At 41.6% G+C, this 25,682-nt stretch overlaps 2 protein-coding genes across 4 annotated transcripts in view; both read right to left on the bottom strand.

Annotated features, from left to right (window-relative positions):
• Positions 1 to 3,481: 3,481 nt before the first annotated feature.
• On the bottom strand, positions 3,482 to 11,353 carry LOC147800095 (uncharacterized). 2 transcript variants are annotated; one of them, XM_087130498.1, is made up of 3 exons: positions 9,434 to 11,353; positions 5,894 to 9,243; positions 3,482 to 5,731 (listed from the first exon to the last, which is right to left on the bottom strand). In XM_087130498.1, exon 2 carries the CDS (start codon positions 7,093 to 7,095, stop codon positions 5,923 to 5,925), a length of 1,173 nt encoding a protein of 390 aa, XP_086986624.1. In that variant the 5' UTR covers positions 7,096 to 9,243; positions 9,434 to 11,353; the 3' UTR covers positions 3,482 to 5,731; positions 5,894 to 5,922. The 2 variants fall into 2 exon arrangements, with proteins under 2 accessions (XP_086986624.1, XP_086986630.1); XM_087130504.1 differs by lacking the exon at positions 9,434 to 11,353 and having other exon boundaries at positions 5,894 to 9,341.
• Positions 11,354 to 21,219: 9,866 nt separating this feature from the next.
• zfand2b (zinc finger AN1-type containing 2B) overlaps positions 21,220 to 25,682 on the bottom strand; it is a 107,016-nt gene continuing 102,553 nt past the window's right edge. For both annotated transcript variants that reach the window (XM_087130537.1, XM_087130517.1), the window contains one exon: positions 21,220 to 24,068. In XM_087130537.1, the coding sequence (XP_086986663.1) occupies positions 24,009 to 24,068 (60 nt within the window). In that variant the 3' untranslated portion in view covers positions 21,220 to 24,008. The remainder of the gene's footprint in view (positions 24,069 to 25,682) is intronic.

The following is a 25,682-nucleotide window of genomic DNA, read 5'->3' as shown; positions in this document are numbered from 1 at the left end:
GGAGAGTGATCAAATGTGACGAATTCAGAGGAGCTGGAGGTGTCCACAGAAATGAAAATAACCCATAGAAATCCCCAAGTAAGAGAACGAGTTACTCAAAACAGCCAGAGGACCGACGCTGACCTGAGAAGTCAGCGCACGAGGAAGGTTCCAAAGAGATATGGACACTTTTAATTGCGTGTTAGCTCGCTTCCATGACTTCCATGAACTTATGAGTTTCTATTGCTATGTGTATTTGAAGTAAACTACGTACAGTCAGTCCTGACTGGCCAGCAGCACGTAACTGGGGGCGTTAAGAGGTGGCCGCGCTCAACTAATTCCCAGGGGCATATGACGTAAGGAGGGAAATTAGCATAGTTAGCGTCCTTTATCTGATAGCGGGACTTCAAATAATCATTTTGCCCCAGTTTTTCGGACAAGTAGGATGCACAGAGCGATAGTTGGAAGTACATGACGGCATTGCCGAGGGTGGTTTAAATACTTTCGCGACCTACAGGAGCATCTTCAGAGATTCTATCGAGGCCCGATAGACACAATCACAACGGCAGAATTTGATACGCAATCAAGGAAGCTGGAGGCGACGCACCACATATCATCAAGGGCGAAACCTGGCAAGGCTGAGGGGCATCACCATAGGGGAAGCCACGCAACCGACAGATCCAGGCCTAAGGCACAGAGTGAAAGGGCACCGATGGCCGCTCTAAGTCGCCACCCCAGAAACCAAACTGGAAAGATAAATTTGGAAAGACGGGTGATACTGGACCCGAGGCTTCCACCAGACAAGAAGACTGTTTGGAGCTACACCCCTCACCAGCCAGAGAGACGAACCAAGAAAGAAGAGCAACCATGACCTGAGATCTTGAAGAGCTGTAGTGGGTGTACCAAGTTCTCAACACACTTCAGACACCGCAGATCAGCCCACTGGCTTCCCCGCCTACTGTGGACAGCCCCCCCCAAAAAAACCTTCCTTTCTTCAGCAAGCATGGATAAATGGTTAGAGGAGGTCAACCTTGTGGATTTCTCCGACTCAAAACAACCCGACCCGCTCCTGAATCTGAATGGTCAGCAAAATGTCCTCCGAGACACATCCACGCTGACATCTGAGAAGCGCACTGCGTGTGGAATGACAAGACCAAATCATTTAGCGGTGCTGCTTTAGCTTGGATTTGAATAAATCCAGTGAAGAACTATTTACAAAGACAGTGGGTAGATTGTTCCTGTCTTTTATAGTGGAAACAAAAGATGAGTCCTGGAATGCTTTAAGACTTATGACGAATTTGTAGAATTTTTTTTATCATTCCCCCTAGTTTTCCTAGTGTTAGGCTGGACGAACTCATCTAGGTTAACGCCAACCTCCTCTTCCCATGATGAGTTTCTACTGTCCAGCGCACCAACCCCTCCGCCCCAGCAAGACGCAGGCCATGTCCCTTAAGAGATCCTGGGAGATGGAGAACGCAAGGAGGACCCCCTAAGACAAGTGGAAGTGGATGGAAGCCAGCAGAACGACCTGCCACCCGAGAGGCAGACAGACCCCAGTAGTGCAGCCCGTCTAACCCCGTCTATTTTGCCTCCTCTCTGACGGGCTGTCGACCAATCAGAATGCTGGATTTTGTACCACGTGACCCTCATTAGCATAAAACGATGATCTGGAATATTCCATTGTTCACGGGGTGTAGGTAATGTGTGAGGGGAAGGTCACAATATTAATAAATACAGGAACGTACCATTTTGTTTGTTGGTCTTTGTGATCGATATAATCTGCTCGAGAGAGCGAGGTAATCTCGGGTAAGTCTTGAAATAAATACAAAACTGCATGTAGAGTACAGTAAATAACATATCTCTTAAAACAGTGATCTTAATTGATGGCCCTTTTTTAAACACAGATTATACTTACGTGGGCCGGCTGGGTATGTAGGTTAGAAACGCATTTATACGGTACATGTATACGCATGCATATGTATGCACTCAACAAACCCAGAGGGTCTGTGAACGCAGGAACCTGCTACTTGTACCTACGATAAATTATATGGTACGTCAGCCCAAATTGGGCGTTGTGTACAGCAGCCTTATTGTTTGCTGGGGGGGGGGCGATTGCAGTGACGTCATAGTGCCGAGTCATCGATAGACGTAAACAACTGGACATGTCCGAACATGTCCAACGGGAAGGTCCGACATACGCGGCGTTTTCAAGCGTTTTGCATTCGCAGGAAAAGTTAGTACATTTCACAAATTAAAAGCATCGTTCTTGAACCTCCCTGCGGTTGGATGCATTTCTTGTGCTAACCCTGTTAAGTTGTGAACAAAATAATGTACTTTGGGCAGGCCGGACGTGTGTGTCTACTGTGATTAAGGCCAAGAAATAAAAGTAGGTTCATGCCATTCATTATCGAACTAGGAAGTCTTTGAAACAAAGGCGTTTATTAGCTCGGACGTTTCAAGTTGGGTGTTTTAAACTTATGCAAGTAGGTAGTGCATAATAAAGATCAGGAAGCTAGTACGAAGAATGATATTACGGGACCGAACTATTTTGGTGGATTAACATGTACATGTTTTATCGATGTTCATGTGCGTGCATGTAGTCAAGTAAAAGTAATAGATTCCCACGATAGGATTGTGTTATGGTTTAAGCGTGGAACTCAAGAGCTTTTGACCCCGTCTCGAAGACGTTTTAGAGCCAACTTACTCCATTCATAAAACAAATATAAATCCTGTCCCGTGTAACTAACGGGTTCGAAAGTCGTCGTGCCGCCTCGAACAATGTGTTGGGTTCTGTGCAGGATCACTAACCTTTGCTTTACTATCAAGATGTATTTTTTATAAGTTATATATAACTTTGCTTTACTCATGGAGAAACCGCTAATTGGGCTCATTAATATAGACTTGTCTTATCCACGTGCAACACTTTCCCAATTACCACAGGTTGTTTCTCTAAAGTTGGGCCAAAACAATTGGTTCTTTGTAAGAAGCAACGCTTTATACCCTATTTATGCGGGTCAGAGTACAGTAGATACATGCAAGACAGTGAAGCGTAATTCCCACCCATCGTGCAACCATGTTCGATTAACAATATAATGCAGTTATATTCCCAGTCCATTGGATAAAGACGCCGAGGTAAAGGACACGACGGCAGTGTTTGAACCTATCGATTCCAACCCCAAAGCCAGCGAACAGTTACGCAATCTTGCAAGTCGTTTTTGAGGTGAGTTGCGTTTGGACTGCGTGAATATCCCTCCCTGTAAGGTTCAGATGAGGGCATGCTTTGTTTCCATCTAGTCTGCAGTCCCATACATATTTTTAGCTACAAGTATGTTGGATTAAAAATTCGTACATTTTGTTAAACATAATTTTTTTATTTTCAATATTGCTAACCTGACAGACTGAGTTTGAAAACAAGCCAGAAGAAAGATGCGTTTGGCACAAAGAAGTTCTAATACATACTTTATTACAATACATCAAACTCAAAGATACAAATGAAGATGATAAAGGTTCACTAACTATTCCAGTAATAAATAGTGATAAAGCAAAATGTACTAGTTGACGCTGAATCACAAACAAATCACATTACATGTACACAACGACACTTATTAAATCATTATCAAAAGAGAGCGGCCAAATTACAAACAAGCTCTTCTTTTAAAATAACAGATTGTGTAGCAATGGTTGAATAAGAAAGGTATCAAATCAATTACCGCTTTTTATAATACACATGTGGTCTCTTGTACTTGATCGGCAAATTTTTCACCGCTTTAGATACAAAATTTGGAACACGATTGGCCAGATCCAATCATGTGGACACGGTAAAACTACTCAAACATTGCTCTCACCTTTTTGGGATTAATAGTCAATTCGTTAATAAATAAACATATAAGTGGGTAGAACTTTTTCATATTTAGCCAATCATTGCATTTGTAAAACATTTGTTGGTAATCCCCAGCGAATTTTTAAATTCCCAGGCATGTAAAAATAAGAAGGGAAAAAAAATTAAAACAAAAAAAAGGTATTTGTTTACACGACAATCACTGTTAAATTCGTTTCTTCGTTTATTACATAGGGTACAAACGTTTGACATCGCAGTTTCCATTGTGGAGTTGTTGTTCCGTTATTCTAGCATAGTTCACTTTAAAATTATATGCTGTAATAACACGAATTATTAATCATACGGGCAAAAAATGGACACAACTTTGTGATATATAAAATAAAATCAGTTTGAGGTTGTTGACGAGCATTGGTAAAAGAATTAATTACACTGCTTCATGTTAACGTTAAGTGGCACAACAAAGCAACAGCCTGTTAGGTACATGTACAATATTGTCCACACATGTACATACACTTGTAAACAAACTGTTTTGATCGAGAGCCCCACTGTATACTAGGTCAAGAGTGGAAATTAAAAGCCGTAAGGCACGGTGTCGTAATTATCTATCAGCACACGCTTGGTGTAAACCACCTGATAAAATTTCTTTTCCTCGTTGGTCTCAATATGCACAGTTTTCTTGTTCCTCGTTATTTTGTAGGGATCTTTTACTTGCACTTTACTTGGACCTTCTTTGCGTACCATTTGAGACATGACGTCAAAATTAACGAGGAAATGATTCCTATAGCTCAAAGTAATACCTCTGACTTTACAGTGAGACAAGTTGCCACTCTTGTCTGGTTTGGCTAATTTGTAACCGTAATTCTTGGGACTTCCTGACACGAACGTAACGATATGATTATCAGCCTCCAACTCATTGGTCAACTCTCTCGCCAATCTCCGGCTCCCATTCACCCTTTCGACTGACGTAAATCACGCTATCGGGTCCAAATAGAGAACCCTGTGATCAAGTTCGTCTAACAGATCGTACAACTTCAGACGAGCTTGACAAGTCGTGTATGCGGCTAGTATTACGTGGGTCCTTCCTGACGGCTCCACAAAGTCCTCCGTGTGTTGCCACTGCACCTCGACCATCTCCTCGTTGACGAAGTTAGCGCTTTGAACTTCGATGTCATCACGCGTCATCATTATTATTATTATTATGAATGGTTTATTTATTTTAACTGTATTCCTCGCCGCCAGGGGCAGAATTGTGAATACAATTTACATGTACATTAAAACAAATAAATATACAATAATATGTACAATTACAAAAGAAAAGGGTATTAAAAAGCTAAAAGCCTTAAATTTCTACAAAGCTTTGGAGTAAACAGGGACATTATGATCAATAATACATTCTAAAAGGGTTAAAATTAAAATGACAAAAAATTGAATCAACGGAAATAAAGATTTGTTTACAAACATTAACAATGTACTTGGACAAAAGGGCGAAAATACAGAAAGGGAAGAGGAAACAAAACATATAGGGCTAAGGAGGGTCAAAAAGGGGAGGGGGTAAGGGGTAGGGGGTCAGGAGGAAGAGCGGTCAAAAGGAAGAGGAGGGGGATCAAAACACAAAATATTACAAAGGGAACGTTAGATAGGGAGGACAATTACGATGCAGGAACCACATTATCATTTGTATTAAAAGCATTAAAAAATGAACCAGAGCAAGTAAACGATAAGGTCTGATTCTATTATTGGCAGGGCAAATAAACTCAACATGGAGCTAATAGGTTTAGTCAGACACACTGTTAAGCAGCTTTATCAATCCTACAAGAGGGCTGTTCTGATACCTCCTTGACGAGGTATTCGGTTGGGTCCTTCAAGTACGAAGTCTTCGCCATTTTGGGTCGTTGTCCAAACTTCCCCCAGAAACTGAAGAGGAGAAATATATTCGTTAGAACTTGTTAAGCATAACTTTGAGAAAAGCAGGAGTTAATTCACTAATGTTTGGATTTGGGAGTCACAGTCAATGCATAACTCAGAAGAAAAAAAATCGAACAGTTTAAACTTGAATGTTCTTGAAAGTTCAGCTACCTGTTAAAGCATCAGCTTTGTTATGGCCCTCAATCCCGCGTTCTTCTTAATGTTGCCCCACTCGAGCCGGATCCCTCCTTGTCAAAATACCGCTCGATGTATTGGTGTTTCTGCTCGTCCGTCTGACACCAGACAGGCCAGTCACTCGCCCCCTGTTTCATCTTGAGGAAAGCATTCACGTAGTCTGCAAAGAGCCCACCCTCTTTGGTGTCTGGATCGTAATGAGCGACTTCATAAAAACGCCAGACCTCGTAGATTTTCACCAGCGTGTAGCCTTTAACCAGCGCCTTCTGCAACTCCAGAGTGACCCACGTACCGATGAGGGAACGGTCGTCGTCGCTGTGCTGACATGGTGGCTGTTGAAGGGTTTCAGCGCACTTGGCGCACAGAGGGAACATCAAACGACCCGATGCTTTGTACGGAATGACGGGGTGATACAAGCCTCTCGGTGGAAGAACCTTGCATTTAATCAGCCCCTCGTACTCGCTGACATCACCGAAATTTTCGGTGATAACAGTGGGATGGCCGATTGGATATTTTCCATATTTATTGACGTAGGGGTACAAGGAGGTAAAGTCAACGTACTTGATCTTCTCATTGGGCCCTGCTTCGTAATGCAGTCGAGTGGCATTAGTGCGACCTCCGCAGAAAGCATCACGTGGAATGAGAGGTGTCTGAATCTCTAGCGAGGACACAAATGTGTTCATGTCTGTGTTCTGCGAAAGTTCTGTATCAAACTCGCATTCCCATTTTTTGATGAGGTTGTACCCACATCCCATAACGTATTGACGTTTGTCGGTGGTCGTCTGGTAAAGCTCTTCCATCGTGAGGCCGTTGAGAGGATGCTTAGTGTCCCGAGCAAGGCAAGTATGACCGTGATGAAGACAACCGTGAAATTCGAGCGCGGTTTTCACTCCATTTGACTCGTAGTAGCCATTGGCCTTGTAGGGACCAATGTGTTTCTCACCGCCGTTGGCGGCATGTTGGACGAGGTGACCAGTCTGATGGGCCACCCATTCGAGCCACTTGAGAGCCTTGACCGACTGGCGATCGTTGGAAGGATATCCCTGAGGATGGATGATAGCGACGGTGTCCGGAGCCAAATACTTAGTGCGATATACCAAGTTGCAAGCGGAAGCGATTGTAATGCAATGGCGAAACGGGTCTATACCGGGGGCTGAATCTTCAGTAGTCATGTTCATGAAAAGGGATCTAAAGCTGAGACAACACCGACGGAGTATGTCCACGTCAGAACGACAGTATTTGACGATTTCTTTCTGGAAGTCAAAGTGGTCATTCCGATGTTCCTAGTACCACTGAACGAAGGCCTGTCTGTCTGTGGGCTTCATGGAATCGGGATTGTAGTAATGCATCTCGGGGAGGTGAGAGAGTACAGCATGCTAAATGGCCAAGGTGTTGAAGAAATGAGGGAAGTATCCCTTGGCCAGTTCCTTCAAACCGAAAGCACCCGGAAGTTTGGAGAGGGTCATGGAGAGGAAGTTGAAGGAGTCGATGAACTTTATATCGGTGGCGGGTACCGTTATGCTCATTACCTTGGCTCCATTCAAGATAACCTAAGGTAGGACGGCATTGTCGTATAAATACCGCAGAATAAAATATGAGTCGTATCCTTTGAAATTGTGACAGAGGACAATGGAACCAGCGTTCTCTTCGCTAAAGAGCCAATGGCAAAAATTCCTGCCTCGTGGTGGGCCCAGCGAGAAGTCGCTCGCGCTGCTCACACCGTGTGCACGATGCCAATTGTTCCTCGCTCAAGCATTTGGAGCATACTTTTTGTGCGATGCAGAGATTTGGATCGTGGACACCCGATTCTTGCACGCATTCGAAATCAAAGAAGATGTAACTTTTGACGTCATCTTCACAATCTTCGGCATCGTCTTTCATGGCATGTGCCTCCTCCATTTCTTCAGCAATTAGACTGCAATTATTGTCGGGTTTGTCTTGAGTTTTGTCGACCGGCTGCATATAACACAGATGTCCGGGAAGAACATATTCTCGGCATACGTTGCAGTAACGTTCTCCACACCGGTGGTCTTTGCCTTTGTGATATCTTTGGCTGACAAACTGTCCGCAGTCTTGGCACCTGAAGTGAGACTTGCACACTGACACACCGCGAGTGTTCCGTTTCAGGTGATTGTCGTAGCACAAGTCACTTCTGAAGTATCTATTGCAGTCTCGGCAATATACTAACTCGCCTTCTTAACAGGTGGGCTGGAAACAAAGCTTACATGAACCTTGACATGTATGGTCTTCGGCATGGTCGTGACCTTTCAGACATCTCACGCAGAAGTAACTTCTATTGAGGAATGCAGGCATGCTGGTGATGACGTCATAGTGTCCATCATGATGATAGAGGTAAATCTGTTGATTGGCAGAGGGACCTTTGTAGACGACAGCATTTGCGTATTCTTTGGACGCCACTATGATCTGATAACTGCTGACAAGGCGTTGAAATTGTTTAATTTCCTCGAGCCCGCATTTCGTCAACGGTACCCCCGCATTGCAATGCAGTTCCTCAGCGAGTATCTTCTGCAGCTTGTATCCCTTGCGGTTGGCATCCCACTTTTCGTGTTTGTCGAGTCGAGCTTTGGCCGTAACGATGGCTCTAGCACAGCACAATTCCTCTTTATTCACGATCTGAATGAGACATTGTTTTTCTTTCAAATATCGGTCTAGGTTTACGTACATTTTGCGGCGACGTTTACCACCCTTTGGCATTTCTACGTGGGTAATTTGAATCTCGAGAGTGCCATGTATGGTGAATTCTTCGTAAGATTGTAACACTGTCTCCACCCTAGCTAGGAATCGTTCGGCCGTTAATCGAGACTTGGGCAAGAAGGGTAACGTGATGGGATAGTCCAGCTCTGGACATGTGACCACCATGCGTATCAAATCTCTGCTCCCTCTGTCAACGTGTCGATGAGACTCTGGAGTACTTGATTTAAGGTTTCCACAACGGTAGAATAGCTGTAAATGTCGAGGTTGTCGTTAAATCTGACGGTGTACTCTTGCCCCTTTGTCTTGAATTTCTTCATATCCACTTCTCTGACCATTGTCACGTGGAACAGGTCACGAACGTCGCCCGAGATTTTCTGACATTTTGGTGCTGGTTCCTGCGTCGGTGCCTCATCCACTTCCCCGAAGCCTCTCTGCATAATCAGTCCCCCACCGTGCTGATTTTTGAGGTGACGAATGTAATTGTCACGTCTGGCAAATACCTTGCAGCATATATCGCATTGGTATTGGTTGGCATCACTATGCCGGACAGCGTGGCGATTAAAATTACTACGAGAGTGGAACACCTTATTGCAAACGTCGCAAGTAAACATCTGTGGAGTATAAAGACGTATAAATGTAATTAAGGTTAAGTCAAGGTTAATGCTCAAAACACAAACCACAAAACATAATTGCACATTACTAATTCTCGTACGTGTCAAGACCTGAACGTTTCATACAAAGGGGGGACTTTCTGTTACGCTCTACGGTTCATCGCCAGAATTTCAGAATATCGACGCATACCTTTTCCTATAGAATAATTTCTGATGTCTGAAAAGTGAATCCTTACGTCAGTTGACTGCGAGTCCTCTGCTCGTTTTGCAAAGTCGGTTATTGCCCCAAGTAGTACCTGTAAAAGTGATGAGAAAAATTACAAACCGTAGGCCTATATGCTGAGAAATATACATAGGTTTGAGTGAGAGCTTTTGTAAGAGATGTTACGACGTCCGTGGTTGAAAGCAAAATGAAGATTTGTCCGTGGCGCCCAACTTTGTATAATTTTATTACGGACGTTGTGATCTACGTTGTGATCTAATTTGCATTAGCTATTTCATTTCATATGTCACACTAGTATAGTAAATACAGCGCAATTCCATTGCATGATTTATAATTTCCGTTATCTCACACGTGCCTTTTTCTTTAGTGGTGTTTATGTTAGTTGCGAATTGCAGCTTGTTCCCCTTGCAGAATGTCACTTTGAACTTGCTACAAGTGCAGTTATCTGCAAAACAGGTATGAGCGTGAATATAATACGTGTATACTTGAATACAAGATAGATCACTCTGCGCCGTGACAAGTCCAACGGTTGGCAGGTAATTGCTGCCTCGTGCACACTTTACAGACTTATATAATTCTATTGCAGACGTCGCGATTTATCGTGATGATATAATCCGTGCTTCTGATTGGTTAAATATATCAGTCATCGAAATTATGATTGGCACAGAGCTAACATGCCACCAGAAACCGCATGACGTCATGTTTACGGATTTAGCCTGAACGTGTCAAAACATGCCTGACAGACAATGCTGATAACTTCCAAGACGGCTTTCATACTCTATCCTGATTGGTTGAGAACTACTATCATACAATTAACGCATGACTTCGAATGGATCGAGGGGGTAGTAACAATAAGAAAACCATAGGGGAAATGATAAAACCTACATATACATGCATATTGAGCTTGACTGCACGGCGTGTAATTATCTCAATATGTAACGGATTTGACATTGAAGATTTAGGGTGACGTTAAGAAATGTTTTGTTTTACACTAAAAATTAAACTACACCGGCGCATGTTTCATACTTGTCAGTCTGTAAATACTTAGACCCCTTGCATGCGAACTGGCACCATGTATTCGGGAATGTGGGATCGATAATGTCTATTGTAATGCGTTGCGCGATGAACAACACTTGAGTTGCACCCATGTCCCGGTTTAAAGCTTGGAAAGTGCATGCCACCCGTACGTGTACAAGTATTTGTCATGCGTTTTCTTGTTTGGTTACGGTTTCTCAAGTGCGTAATGAATATTTGTGTTCATGGTACGCGTTTTTTCATTGCCAGCTTATAGATGTGGTGTAATGCCAAAATCCTATTTTCATTTTCTAGTATTAAGTTCACATTTGTTTCAGTTTAGTGATAAAACTATGCACAATTCAAGCATTCTAATTTGACACAAGTAACAGCTAATTTGTTTCAAGTGCACACTTGACGAACAATTCCGGGTGAGGAAGTCTCACTTGTGTTATCTTATTTTTCTTTTTCCAACTTTTTAACATTTCCCATACAACTTGACGTGACTTTTGCGTTGTGGGACAACGCGCTGTGAAGCAAATTAGCTGTTACTTGTGTCAAATTAGAATGCTTGAATTGTGCATAGTTTTATCACTATATTATAGTTTTATCATTATATTATTCACAATGTGTGTCACTCACGATGTGCTAACTTTGCAAATGTCTGCGTGAATAAACGAACAGACTGTCAAGAATCGACAGGATAAGGGGGAAAGATTTGTTTCAAATGTTAATTTGAATTAAACCGGAAAATGTCTTCACATTGTCCTGTACATTCATCGTTTGGCACGGGATGCGATACGCTCCCGATCACAAGGACAGAAAGAGAAAAATGCAAAGACAAGAGAATGGAGAACGAATTGTACACACATTGCAACATTTTGTCATAGGTTTTTTCTTGGCATAATCAAGATTTACAAAGTCGATGACCATTAGCACTCACGGTTTTAAGATTATTTGCTTAAGTACATGTCTTTCATACAGGTTTATCATTGTGATGTGCTCGTTTACACTTAAACGTTCAACCAACTCTGACATCACTTACTCGTGACATTTTGGTTTCTTTTGTTTAAAACATAATTTTGTTTTAACTTTTAAAGATTTACGTTTTATATTTTACCACTTATTTTGAAACATATATTTTTAACTTTTAGGTTTACTTTTTATATTTTATCAATTATTTTGCGTTTAGTTAATTCTTATTCTTATCCCGACTTAATGACAAATGTGTACGAATCTATGAAATTGGCAATTAACAAATGCATTTAAAATTGCAATAAAACAAGATTATCTGTTTTCGTGACATTAGAATTCCAAACATTAGAATGAAACACATAAAAATTAAGAGACCATTATAAAAACGCTTGTACATCAACTTGTAATAAAACACCCTACTTTTCTTACACGTGTATTTCACTTATATTCGACACTTCTATTTTCCAGTGTTATTGCCTTTCACAACATGTTTACTTTTTATAATTCCATTTTTGTACAAGTACATTGGCTTTTATCGTTGATGTATAGATAATTGTATTTTCATATTTACATTTTGACGAAATATTAGTTTACGTTTTGATTCAAGATTATAATTTATGTTAGGCATTTTGCATCTGTTCCATTTGAACCCTGTTACTCTTTATTCTGTTTTGTGTGCAAATTTGTAGGATTAGTTTCACACTTCACGTTTGTCACTACTTGTTTGAATGCTGGTAATTTCTGATTTTACTTGTTTCCATTTTCTGCATGAAAATTTTATTTTTGTGCGTACCACCGTTTCATATTGATATCAACATTGATTCTTATGATTTACCAATATTACATTGAAATGCTTACATTTTCTTCTTCTCTTTAAGTTACTTTGATATAGTTCTTTTTATTTGTTTCAAACAGTGGAATGCCATAAAAGTGATACATGTAGTATTATTTTCCTTGGTTGCATGCCGTGTTAAAGTTTGGGGTGTTCGTTCAAAGGTTTAGCCAGATAACACCGAACGGGCAAATTATTGATTGGTCAGGCTTTTCACCGTACAGATAGTTTCGTGTGAGAACTACGTGTGCATGCAGTTTTGTGTGACTGCGCAAACCATGATATAAGAAAGCAATGCTGTGCACAAGATCAGTGTGCCTGTTTCGACAAAGCATTTCACTTTCAAGTATTTTTAATGATAATGAAATGGCCAGTTTTGTACAGCTGGAACCCGAAAGAGTACCATCTCTGATATGACAAAAATTGAAAATTAATTTTGGATAACATTCACAGAACTGAATAGCAGCCAATTGTTTGAGTTACTTTTTGAACATGTACTTAAACATGTAACAGGTAAATTACTTAACAGAATACGTTTTTAGTGAAATAATGTCGACGGTAAGACCATGGAGGTATACGGCTCCACGAGAAAATACACATAGCAAGGAAAAAGTTATTAAAGAACAAGTACAACGTGTAGTTTGAAATTACGTTTGAAACACATTTCAATTACATTGTACGCGTTAGAAGCAAATTACTATCCAGCTGATAAACATGTCTGATAGAATTGTTCAGAACCTTTCAAAAACTCATTCATGGACAAGTTTTGTACAAAGACAATCCAATAGTATTGTATTTTTAATGGTAAGAAACTGAGTCAACTCATGGTCGACTGAACCGCAATATACTGACATCGGTAATTTTACACACGTAAAACACTAGAATGCCCATGAACAAGAAAATTAGCACTCAGGTGAGTGCTAATCTTACATCAGATATTCGATCAGCAGGATTCCTGGTGTTGTGATCAAATAACCTGCTTCAACCCAATTCCAAAGTGTTCTCATTCAACCATGCCAAAGCATGAGCTGTCCTCAAGAGCAATACGCATCGAACGATTCTCTGTCCTAGAATGAGCTTAGGCTGCGACTCCGAAACGTTTAAAAATGCCGCGCAGGTTGGACCTTTCTGATGGACATGTTCGGTTGTTTACGTTCAGGGATGACTCGGAGCCGTGACGTCATGGAATTTCCTTCCAACCATACAATAAGACTATTGTACACAACGCCCAATTGGGGCAGCACCATTTTTGTATGTAGGTAGGTTCCCACAGTTAATTACTAAAGGTTTAAACCTAACACTCGGCTTGCAAAACATAGAGGTTGACACAAAAGGTGACGAAATCCCTGAAAAAAAAAAGACCGTGCCCTCCTCAGAAAAAAAAAGACCATCGCCCCTGTTGATTACTTCAGGATTTATCCAATTACTCCAGCCGGAGCCACCCGCGGTCTGTTGTCCGAAGATAAAGCCCGTGTCCATTACCTGGCGCCACGCTATAACGGGGCATTGTTTAGGGATTATCCCTCGATTACTTCCAGACCTCCTGGTGCTGGTGGGCGCCCGATCTGAGTGTACCATTTAAAAACGCCGCGCATACCGGGCCTTCCCGTTGGACATGTTCGGACATGTCCAGTTGTTTACGTCTATCGATGACTAAGCACTGTGACGTCACTGCAATCGCCCTCCGAGCAAACAATAAGGCTATTGTACACAGCGCCCAATTTGGGCTGACGTACCATATAATTTATCGTAGGTACATGTAGTAGGTTCCCACGTTTACAGACCTTCTACGTTTGTACATGTATAACGTTCTTGTGATTGTACCGTACATGCATTTATAACCGACATACCCGGCCGGCCCACATAAGTATAGTCCATGAGTTATAAATAAGGCCCATCAATAATGTTCATTGTTTTAAGAGATATTTTATTTACTGTACGCTACATGCAGTTTTGTACTTATTTCAAGACTTACCCGAGTTTACCTCGCTCTCTCGAGCAGATTATATCGATCACAAAGACCAACAAACAAAATGGTACGTTCCTGTATTTATTAATATCGTGACCTTCCCCTAACACATTACCCCGTGAACAATGGAATATTCCAGATCCTCATTTTATGCTAATGAGGGTCACGTGGTACAAAATCCAGCGTTCTGATTGGTCGAGAGCCCGTCAGAAAGGAGGCCAAATATCCTGGTTAGACGGGCTGCACTACTGACCCCCGCCTGCTTCCCAAAGGGCGGGAGAAAGCTGCCTGTCCGCGGCCGGAGCTGGGGTGGCTTGGATGAGGCAACAAGCAAGGACAAATCCAGCAGCAAAGACGACTAAGGTGTCCGCCTTAGTCGTCTTGGCTGTTTGACTGCACCACCTCGAATCAGTGGGATCACCGTTCGCCAAGTTGAAGTCTACAAGTTCCCAGACGGGAGGGAGTACTCAGTAAATTACACAGAGAATTCCATTCCCAGCCGCCAACCGAAGCGGCCCCGGAAACGGAGAACTGGACTTTGGACATTTCGCAAGGATAAATCCTGTGCTGTTTTGACCATAAATCGAAAATTTTGAGCTTCTTTTGAAAACAGACTGAGGCTACCATCCATATAGACACGGTTTACAGTACATGCATAACACGGCATGCAAATAACTACGGAGTCTATTTACATTTGAGGGAAACTTGGATCAACGTCATAGTAAAACTGCGTAGGTGTTTTCAAGGACAGCTGTTTAAATAATTGTGCAGTTGGAAAAACAACCTTCTAGCGTATCCGAAAAGGGCATGTACTGTGTGATTGAACAACTAGCAAAGCTCTAGGCGTATCCAGAAAAAAACTTTGCTCCGGTGTGAAACTGGAAAACAGTGTACTTGCGGTGGGAACTTACACATGACTCCTGAACAGTTCAGCTCAATCGAGTTGGAAAGACCAGCGACAACTGGGCTTAAAGAAATATATTGTATTTATAAAACACAATGATTCGCTATTACTTCCCACCACATTTGGAAGAGTTTTATAATTTAATCAACGAAAAACCTCCAGAAGCATATGTGGAAATAAAAGAAGACACTTGTAAAAATGTCAATAAAGGAATACAAGACGGATTTGTAAATTGTCATGATTGTTTTAAAAGATTACACCCTTATACAGTTTTTGAAGTGGAGAACGTAGGCGGCAAATACATTCAGCGTTTTGTCTATCAAAAGCCCAAATCTAAAACAGATAAAGTGCTCAAACAACTGGATCGCGATATTGCTTCCACCACCCAGCAGCCGACCAGATCCATAAGCCGCATTGTCATCGGAGCTTCTTAAATCTAGCCACAAACCGTACTTATCTTTCAAGTAGCCGGCCATGTCAACGCCGGCCAGGTTTAGATCTTTCACAACCACTCGACCCGATTCGGTATCCGAATCGCCAAAGAACTTGCTGATTTTGTTCCAGTGTTGGTATTCAAACAACCCTTGCGAATATAGTTGATTGGGTCTACCTTCGACATCTAAGGAATCGCGTACCTGTTCTTAAATGCACCGGCGACCCTTTGTCTTTATTGTCGTTGACTGAATCGCTGGCGTCCGCTGCACCCAATCTCAACTTGGTTACGTTTTCCCTTTCTAATCCAAATAAGCCATATTTTTAGTCTGCATTGCGGGTAACCAGTTGTCTTTAAAATTGTGAAAGACGTCTGTGTCTTGATTACTCACAATTTTGTTGCCTTGTAAACTAACGTTAAGTTCGCCGACCAAGTTACGCGCGACGTAGTTGTACACGGTTCGGTTATCGCCCGATCCACCGTCGAGCTCCAGTTTGAAAGCGAGTTTTTCCGTACCCAGGCGCGACGACGTCGTCTACCCCTAATGCCGGGAACTTGAGGTATATTGAGCTCGGGTTGTGCGTAATCGTTACCTCGCATCGTTCGCCTTTGATAGCTCGAGGTGTTTCCAAACGGCGACTTGGGTTTAATTTCTGTGTATATTGGCTTGCCATGTCTTTCTATTACAGACGTTTTTATAATTTTAACGGTTTATTTTAAAATTCCAAATATGAACGATAAAGCAATCGACACACAGGGTGCAAAACAACATGTCTTCGTATTTAGTCATTTGATTTCTCTTACAAAACGTTTCGGCTCGCATTTCTGCCAGTATGTCCTGAATTTCTAAAAGATGTTCTTGGCCCATTTTAAATTAAAGCCTTTATAAAATAAAATGGCAAGTGCGTTTACTGGATCCAATTTTCTGTTTAGCAGCCAGTCTCAAAAAGAGTGGACGAAGAACGAAAGCCCACGATTTAGCTTCGGAACAATTGGCGTAAGCCAAACAGACCTGGGAGAAAATCGCGTTCATCTGTTGGATTTTTAAATGAACGCATGCATGCGACAAGAACGCGCGAGTCAACGAGAGTTTACAGACGTAGATGACGTGTTGCGTGCTTATTCGGTATTGACTGGGAAAAACGTGTGCAAACGTTGCTGCCCGAACCCAAGCTGTCAGATTTTTACGTGCCTTCAGAAGGTCAACGGGTTAGTTTGTGTTCTTGGAGAACTGCCTTTGTCGGTTTCTTGGCGTATCGAGTTGGTTAACTTTATTTTAAAAAGCTGCTTTGGTCGGTTTGCTTAATTTTAATTTAAAAAGCATTGACAAAGAATTCTCAAGGCTATTGGAAAGCCGCAAGGCCATGGAAAGGTGAAAGATGGGCGCGGACAAAAGCGCGGCGAGAAGCTCGTTAAAAAGCAGGCCGTTTGGCAGTTGTATTTACCCGCCCCTAAATACGTACCCAGGCCTATGACTTTACGAAAAGATTAGATTGAACCCAACGACACGCATTAAATGGATGTGTTGTATTTACCTTGGGATCGTGAACACGATGCACTTACAAATACGCTTTGACGGTGGTCGACGTGGCTTCCAGATACATAGAGGCGGAACCTTTGATAACAAAAACAGCTGAACAAGTGACCGACGCCATAAAACGGGTTTACGACAGGTCGCTGTTGACTGAAACGATTAACGTAGACTCGGGATTGGAGTTTCAAGGCAAGTTTTAAAAAACAGTTTCGTTAAAGAGGGCGTTCAGATACAGGTGGGCCAACCGGGTGTCCATCTATCAAAGGGGAATCGTTGAACGGTTCAACAGAATGTTAGCCGACCGACTGTTTGGGCATCGGTACGTACACAAAATGTTGAATGTTGGTAAGCGAAATGTGGAATGGGTGGAGCTTCTTCCCAAGGTTGTAAAAGCACTAAACGAAGAAAAAACTCGGTTCATCGGCGTGGTCCCCGCAGAAGCCGTCAAGTTAGATAGCGTGAAACAAGCAGCGGCTGCGTCCGTCTCCAAAAGAAAAGAGATAGAATTACATTCAGACGTTGTCTTGCGATATTTGTATTAACCCGATGAACAGGACGGTGGTACCGTCTGAAGAGCGACTGATCCGATTTGGAGCGTAGACGTGTTTCAAATCGAGAAACGCACAGGTCAGTTTAAAAGAGTCAATGGCAAAAAGGTAAAAACGGGTCCGACGCTGTATTCCTTGCTAAACGGGCCCAAGCGTTCATTTGTGCGAGAAGAGCTTCAAGTTGTGCCGGCTTGATAATGGCCGGAAGCTAAAGTATCGATACCGTTTGGCAAAATGTAATGTTTTGTATCTAAAGGCGAAAAGCTCAATTTGTTCCCGTTATCGTGAATACTTGATGTCTGTCACATCTAAACATCTGTTGCTTAAAAAAGTTTTGTAGCCGTTCAAACAGGCATTTTTAAAAATGTTTTTCGTGTGAAAGATGCTTTTTCGTCACGACCTTAGTTACGCCTTTGGCTTTTTTCAAATTTTGATCTTCTGTCAAAATGGAATACGCTTTTGGTCTGATACAAACGGTTTCCAGCATAAGTCGTCACCTAATTCATCTTTCATCTTACGGTTGACTTTTTTGAATCTATATCGGTATACATCAACTTTATTTTGTCTACAAAATGGGGTTTCAATGTGTTGTAAAAAGTCACACATTAATATTTTTGAAAATCCAAGATGCAAACACCACAGTAAATAGGTTTGTTTAGAAAAATTTAAATTTTGTACATTTCGACAAACGAGATCGCCCTCTGGAAAAGCCGTTGTCGTTTTGTAATTAGGCAGGCTAGAAAGTTTGTAAAACGTTTTGTATCTCCGTTTCGCAAAATACTGAATTGTTCATCAGTTTAAAAAAATCCTTTTCAAAGTTTGAATCGGCTCGTTTGCGCAATTCTGTATTTTTATCGATGTAGCTTTTCATCCAAGACGCGATGAACCGCTTTCAATACTAAACCCAATTGTAAACAGACTTGCAACGTTCAATAGTGTAATTTATATTTTTGTTTTGGATGTAACATGGCTACGCGTTTATTGACCAAAGCGGCTTTTACTCCATTTAGATTGATCAATTTATTTTGGTAGTCCGACAGCCATTCGTTTGGAATCAGAATGTTCTAAGGTGCCGAAGGGAAATCATTGTGTAAATCATGTAGATGTACGGGGTAATCGAGAGTTACTTCAAACATGCAACCAGTTTTAGTACAAGGTGAAAGTTTTGAATGTATTCGTAAGTAAATTTGTTTAGCGCACGAACCCATTTAAAGTTTCCAATGGTTAAATATTGGCTCATGGCCCAACCATGATGTACAAAGACAGTTTATCTGGGTCATAATCGGGTAAATATTTGTTATTTGCTTTCGTGTAACGAATGCGCATTCAAAGAACAAGTGTTTGTCCATGCCTGTCAGCAGCTCGAGTTTAACGCCCGAATGTTTCAACAACGCGTCCTAAGTTTTTTTGAAAGTTTTCAGAGACACAGGCAAGTAATAACGCTTCTGTTTTAAAGTACGTGCAGATTGTTAAAGTTGCGTTGGGCTCTAACATAAGCTTATTCGGATACGGTTTCCTGTTTAAGTGAACTATAAAACGCTTCTCGCGGCGGAAGTTGCGTTTCTTCAAACTTTTCAGTTTCATAAGGAGTTCATATATTCATAGGGGTAAACGCCTTTTTCCCAAAGCAGCTCTGTATTTTGTGGAAAATTTTTCCGAAGTAATTCAAAAGCTTCGTGAGGGCAAGCTTTCACAAGCGCATCGAGCGAATACCACATAAAATTAAAACGAATCTAAAAACTTGGGCTGACCCACTGAAAAGGAAATGTACTTTTCAGAATTTTGTGGGATACAAAAAAGTTTGTCGTCGGTCGATGCGGGTAATCCTTGCATAATCAAATGGGCGTTGTAATTTTCGAAGTTGTTGAAACGACCGGAATAACGGTCTTCTATGAAATAATTTTCAGCTGTAAATTACAGCGCTTGTGTGCTGCTCCTCTTATTCCCCGGTAATGTGATAATGATCGCGAATCGCGAAAGTCGATGCATGTGAAATCTAACTCGTGGAGATTACATGTCGATTTATAATCGATTAATGTCGATTCGGCGTTTGACACCAGTAGAATAAAGTCCCGGAGCCGCACATAATGCCCATAGTAGGCCTATGTATTTGCAATAATCATTTTTGACGTTTATGACCGCTTTCTTGTTTTTAATATAATCGGGCAGCCGATATATGTTCCACCTAGTGGATCATACCACGTTAAGTTCATATAAAACGCAACGATTTCGTCAAGTACAAATCCAGACCTATTGTTGATAAATCTCTCTATTTTGTCTGATAGTTGTTCTTTTTGATTTTCTATCACGTTCTTTACATCTGGTTCGAGAAATGCTGTAGTGATATCACTTAAAATGTAAATATTCGTATAACAATGTCTCGTTCTTCCGGTCGTTCCTTTTTAAATTGGACTTTGATAGCTGTTTGTAATCTGTAAGTGCCTATTTCTCGTGATTCAGCTAACGCTTTCAATTCGATGTGTCTTTTTGCGAAAATCAAAAAAGAGTACTACGTCTTCCCTAAATAAATGTGGTACCAGTTCCTAAGATTCCCCTGAAATCGCCTAATTTCTCAAATGTTTACTTCATCAAACGAATCTGGTCGAGTAAAATTTTGAATCGCGTCGATGGGATCTTTTCGTAGCACATTACCGTTTGCACCTGTGGCTGTGAAGGTATTTGATTATCTTGTACTATTTGTAAGAGCTGACGATACTTTTTGCGCTGTGGATTTTTGAATTGGCGATCGTGCGCTTGAATTGCCCGCATGTATTCTTTTTTAGTGTTTTAACGCCTCTAAGGTGCGAGTACTGGTATACTGAACCGTCTGACATGGTCGGATACATTTGATTTTTTAATTCGATTAAAGTTAGATAATATAAGATAACATTGTACTCTGGAATGACTCAGTCTGCTTCGTCTATTAAATTTGCGTATGGGAAACCGTCTAAAATGTCTGGGGGAATCACGGTTATGTCTACATCTTTATCATATTCAATTATCAAGCCAAGTTTTCTACTTGTACATTCAAGTCAGATTTAGTGTCACGGTCGTCTTCTTTTCTAAATCTTATCTTTTTATAGCAACCGTGTCTATTGTCACTGTCGTATACAAAAAACGATACACCGTACAGATTTTTGCAGTTGATGCAGTAGCCTAATTACAATCGTTACAGTGATCACATTCGATGCAATGATCACAACCCGTACAACAATAACAACTGTCGCATGATGTTGAAGATTTTGCAAGAGTTGAAGTAAATCACATAGTCGGTGTTGTTTTCATGGTTCAGAGTAACCTGTTCACCCTGACAATAAATCCACTCAGTACTTATCTTCCGGAGACTTCAATTTGTTTAAGTGAGCAGATGAGATGTTTGAATTTGTGTGTAATGCGGTTATTCCCTCTTACGGCGTGATCGTTCTGCACCCAATACATGTGTTAACAGACAGGTACCACAATATCGGTTGTTATCGGTGGATATCATTATTAGTGAATCTGGCATCGGAAACTCAAGAAAAAGCACAACTGTGTATACAATAAATCATTCATCGTCTTAAATCGGCATTTTATTTTTCAATAACGAAGTGAATAAAACATGTTGTATTTTAAAATTCTGACGCGTAACAAATCATGAAAGCAATATTGAAAATAGGGTTTGTGTGTTTTAATTGCAAAACTCGTGAAACGAAACGAAGAACCAAGATTAATAGTTGATACAATTCATTGGTTAATTACGGAAACTCGTGCAGTTCCATCTTTTTAAAACGTGATGTATACTTTTTGAATGATCGATTATTATGAATTGGTTGTCTACTTCGTTTTCATGATTTTTTTTTATTTTTAAGAGATCTCTCAAAAACGCCTTTGATTTGGAAACGAATCGTTTTACGAGATATATACTTTGAATCGTTTCTTTTAAGATATTTTTCCAAGTATTAACTTTCAAAATGCTGTATAACTTTCGAGAAAATTGTTATGTCTCAAAAACGATCTTCAAAGAAATCATTTCTTTGATAAAACATCAGAACTTTTTCAAAATATATTCATGTATGTTACTACAGGGTTTTCATAATCACAACAAGAGTACTCGAAAAGTTGGGGTTACTGTCTCGTGTTACAGCTGACTTAAGATTAAGGGTTAAATCACAACCTGCTGTGAAAAACATAAGCTTTTGACGGGACCAAAGCTCCATAACACCAATACACCCCAAGCTGTCTGAAACCTCATCCCTCTGGTTGGTTGGGTTGATCGGTATTGTTAGTCGATTTTCAAATCCTCCTTGCTTATACCAGGCACGAAATGGGACAGAGACCCCCAACAAGTACAAACTCCAGTCTATTGTCGACTAACCCCTAGATGTGTAAAAAGAATTCCTGGGATACCAGTATAACAATGACCAACATAAAGGCGGGGAGGGAGTTCCCTCTGTCCCATATTTTGCTTCATATTGTCCTGTTGATTGGAGATCTCTGCTGATTCTAACACTTTACAAATTGTTTGCATTTTCTTCCAGCAACTTGTACTTTGAATTATCCTTTTATTTCCGTTAGGCCTTCGAGCTGCCTGGCAGGAACGTTGACAAAGCAGGTATATTTTGATTTCATTTCTTTTCAATTATAAGAGTGTTTGACGCCAATATAATGAACTTTTTTCATTAAATAGGTGTGAAGTAAATCTTTAGTTCGCCAGCATTTAGTTTGAAGATATTCCTACCAGTATGATTTTTTGTCATTTCAGATCTGACCACTGACCAATGATGTGACCAAAATATGACCATTTTAGGGTCATATATTTAATAGGCGGTTAATTGGTCAGTCTAAAGCCCCCGATCAAACAGAACTGCATTTTTTACATCGGCTAAACGGCAGGCGGGATAAAGCCGGGTACTAGTTACGGCCTCCATGTGGCAGGCGTGTAACAGACCTTCACTGGCAATCGCGCACGCGTATAGTGCGTGCACGCAGCTCGGATTTCTGTACGTGCGTGCACTTCACAACTCGAGAGAACGGATGAATTACGTCTACACGATACGAGTAATGTTGTCTCTCACTTATTTTCCTCCATTTTGCACCCCATGGTTCGTTCTGAAATTCTAACCTCCAGGACGGATAGATAAGGCCAAAAACTTGTAAACGTAAAAAATTAGTTTCCTCAACATGATAAACCGTGACAAATTTAGAACCATACTTGTGGTCGTTTCGTGTATACCCAAGTCTTAGAACCTGGACGTTAGTCGTAATGAAATAAAGACAACGTCCAACCTGGGCTAGCCGCCATCTTGTCGTCTCATAGGGCATGGACTGTAACATTTAGGTGCGGGTGTACAAGTAATGCAACAGAGGACACCGACTGGTAGCTCAGGTGGTTGGTGCACTGCTTGTACCATGTTGTGAGTAGTATTTTGTACATTTCAATTTTTATTTTGAACTACCAACACCTCCTATTATGAAATCTTTATGTTTTGTGGGTGATCCAACGAATCCAGATCCCACAGTCATCAGTAAAATTACTGTGCTTTCCTGATTTCCAACGTGTTAGTAGGGGAATCTCAGAAATTTGGGCCTTTTTTTCAGACTATTTTATACAAATCAGGAGTTGAAAAATTAACAACTGCCAAGCTGCTGAACCTGGGAACCCTGAGTCGACTCCTGTAAAGAATCGTCAACTGACAACTCTAATCTAGCCCCTAACCTTGCAAAAATTAACTTGCCATTTGTCTTTGCTTGCAAAAGTTGACTTGATACCACCTCTGCTATCATACCACGCTATTATTCGAAGATCTTGGTGGCCGTCAAAGTTGGTAGGGGGCAACTTACCCCCAACCGACGGAACTTTATTTTTCGGGGGAACGAATACAGCAGTGTATTTATTTATCAAACATTAGCACCCTTAGAAAACAACACCACAAAATAAACCCAAGGATGTTCGGACAAGTGAGGCTTTTGATATTTTTTCTCACCCAACATTTGCTTTAGAATATGCCCCCCTCCTCTGAAACCAAAATCTGGTTTAATGAAACTTTGTTTTGCATATTCACAACACTATAGGTTATTTTGCCAAGCATAACATGTCAAATGCACACATAAGATCTGTTCAAACTTGTAAAGAAGCAAATGGCATACATGTACATGCTACATCCACTATTAATCGATGCATTAAAAAGAGAAAATCTAACTTGTCAAAGTTCCCTTGAACCTAAAACTCCCTGGGCCTTTTCTTTGTTAAAGTTAATAAACAGCCAAACACATCCTGACCTAACAAATACAATACAGCAGAGAAATCTGCATTCTTCAAGCGTGAGGTTCAACCTGTCGGCTTATGGTTGCAGGCTATGCCACATGACACCTGCTTGCATCTGACGTTTGTTGCTGTCCAGCACGTTGTTGCTCCTGCGAGAAAAGAGCGAAATCTTTTTAAACAACTGAAACCATTACAAAAAGAGGTTGACATATAAAATTAATTATCTGAGCTTAACTTGTTTTACACTTGATGGTTTAAATGCAAAAAAATCTAGATACTAACTGGTCAAAGTATTCCTAGTCCTTCCGCCACGTTAAGTGTGGATCGGTCTACTAGAACATACGTACCCAAACAGTCAATACATATGCAAATTGCACGTGGACCTATTTATTATTTACTGAAATTATTGTGGAAACTTGTATGCCAGAATGAAACAGGTACACGAAGATATCCGCGACTGCTTTTAGAAGAGCCTCGGTAGCATGTTCGTCGCACTGCGTAGCAAAATGCCATATCCTGCTGTCGTGTACCTTGCAGGTGGACGATCGTCGTCCTTGTGCGTCCATTGCGAAGCTTCGCTAGAAATTCCAGCCAAGTGGAAGGATCGTTGGACAACGTCCAGCATGTCTGGTCTCTTTGGGAGAACGAATGGCCGGTGGACTTGAAGTCTCATCAGTTGCGGGCACTACTGTGGCCAGAAGGGAGTGATTAGCAGAATCTGACAGTGTTCATGTTCTATTTTTGAGATGACCCGCGAGACCAGAGTAATGGGGGGGGGTGGCATGCACTAGTAGGCCAGTCTAATCGATCCGATGGGCGTTCGTGGCCCACGGGCAGTGTTCTGCACCAGAACACCGGAAGTTGCACATTGTCCACTGATGCACAGAGGTCAGCGTGCGGTCTCTCTATCGCCGAGAACAGAGTTTTGACAGTTTGACATGTCAGTTTGGAGGGTCCGTTCTGTTGGTCAGATCATGCCTCGGGACAGGGCATCTGCTTTGGTGTTGTCGGGCCCCGCAATGTGGATCGCTAAGATGGTGATGGTGTGCAGGATTTCCCATGTGAGGAGGGCGCACATCCTAGGACAGTGCGTACCGCCCTGATGATTGATATACTACTGCCGTCGAATTGTCCTAGCAGACCGTGACGGTTTCGCCCTTGATATGTCCATTGGGATTGCATCTGTCGATATGACTAAGTCGGTATTTGCTCGTCTGAAAAAAGGAGTCCCGCTTCCAGGTAGCCACCGGAGTAGGTGTTGGCGGGTGTTGTCTGAAACGTGTACCGGAAATGCGATAGGATCAATTTTCGATAGAGCGAGCAGAAGAAGCTGTAGTGGTCTCATCTGTAGTCTGCACCATGGCGCCAGGCCCACCATGCTGGCCATGAGACTCAGGATACAGAGCCAGGCAAGGGTAGGATGTGACTGCGACATGCGGAAGAGATGAAGTCTCGAAAATCGTTGACTCGGTCAGCCGTTGGAGTAATGACGCCTCCGCAAAAGTCGATTCCTGCCCCAGATAAGTCGGGCGCTGTGATGTAGTTAGCTCGACTTTTCCAGGGCTTCGCTGCGCCAATCTGCATAGCCTCCATCTCCAGCATGTCGACGAACTTGCCACCGAAAAGGTCTCTGGAGACGAGTCTAAACACCCTCGTGGGGAATAAGCATGGCATCGAGGGCGTTGGATCTTCTCGTCGAATTCGCTAGACAGGATATTTGAGCAAACTGTGCTGCTCAGTCCGTCGTCAAGGCCGAGGAGAGC

Source organism: Acanthaster planci, linkage group LG02 (assembly GCF_054643075.1).
Source record: "Acanthaster planci isolate LZ-2023a linkage group LG02, COTS_SCS, whole genome shotgun sequence".
Taxonomy (NCBI): Eukaryota; Metazoa; Echinodermata; class Asteroidea; order Valvatida; family Acanthasteridae; genus Acanthaster; species Acanthaster planci.
Note: the sequence above shows the minus strand (reverse complement) of the source record. Positions and strands in the feature narration are given on the sequence as shown.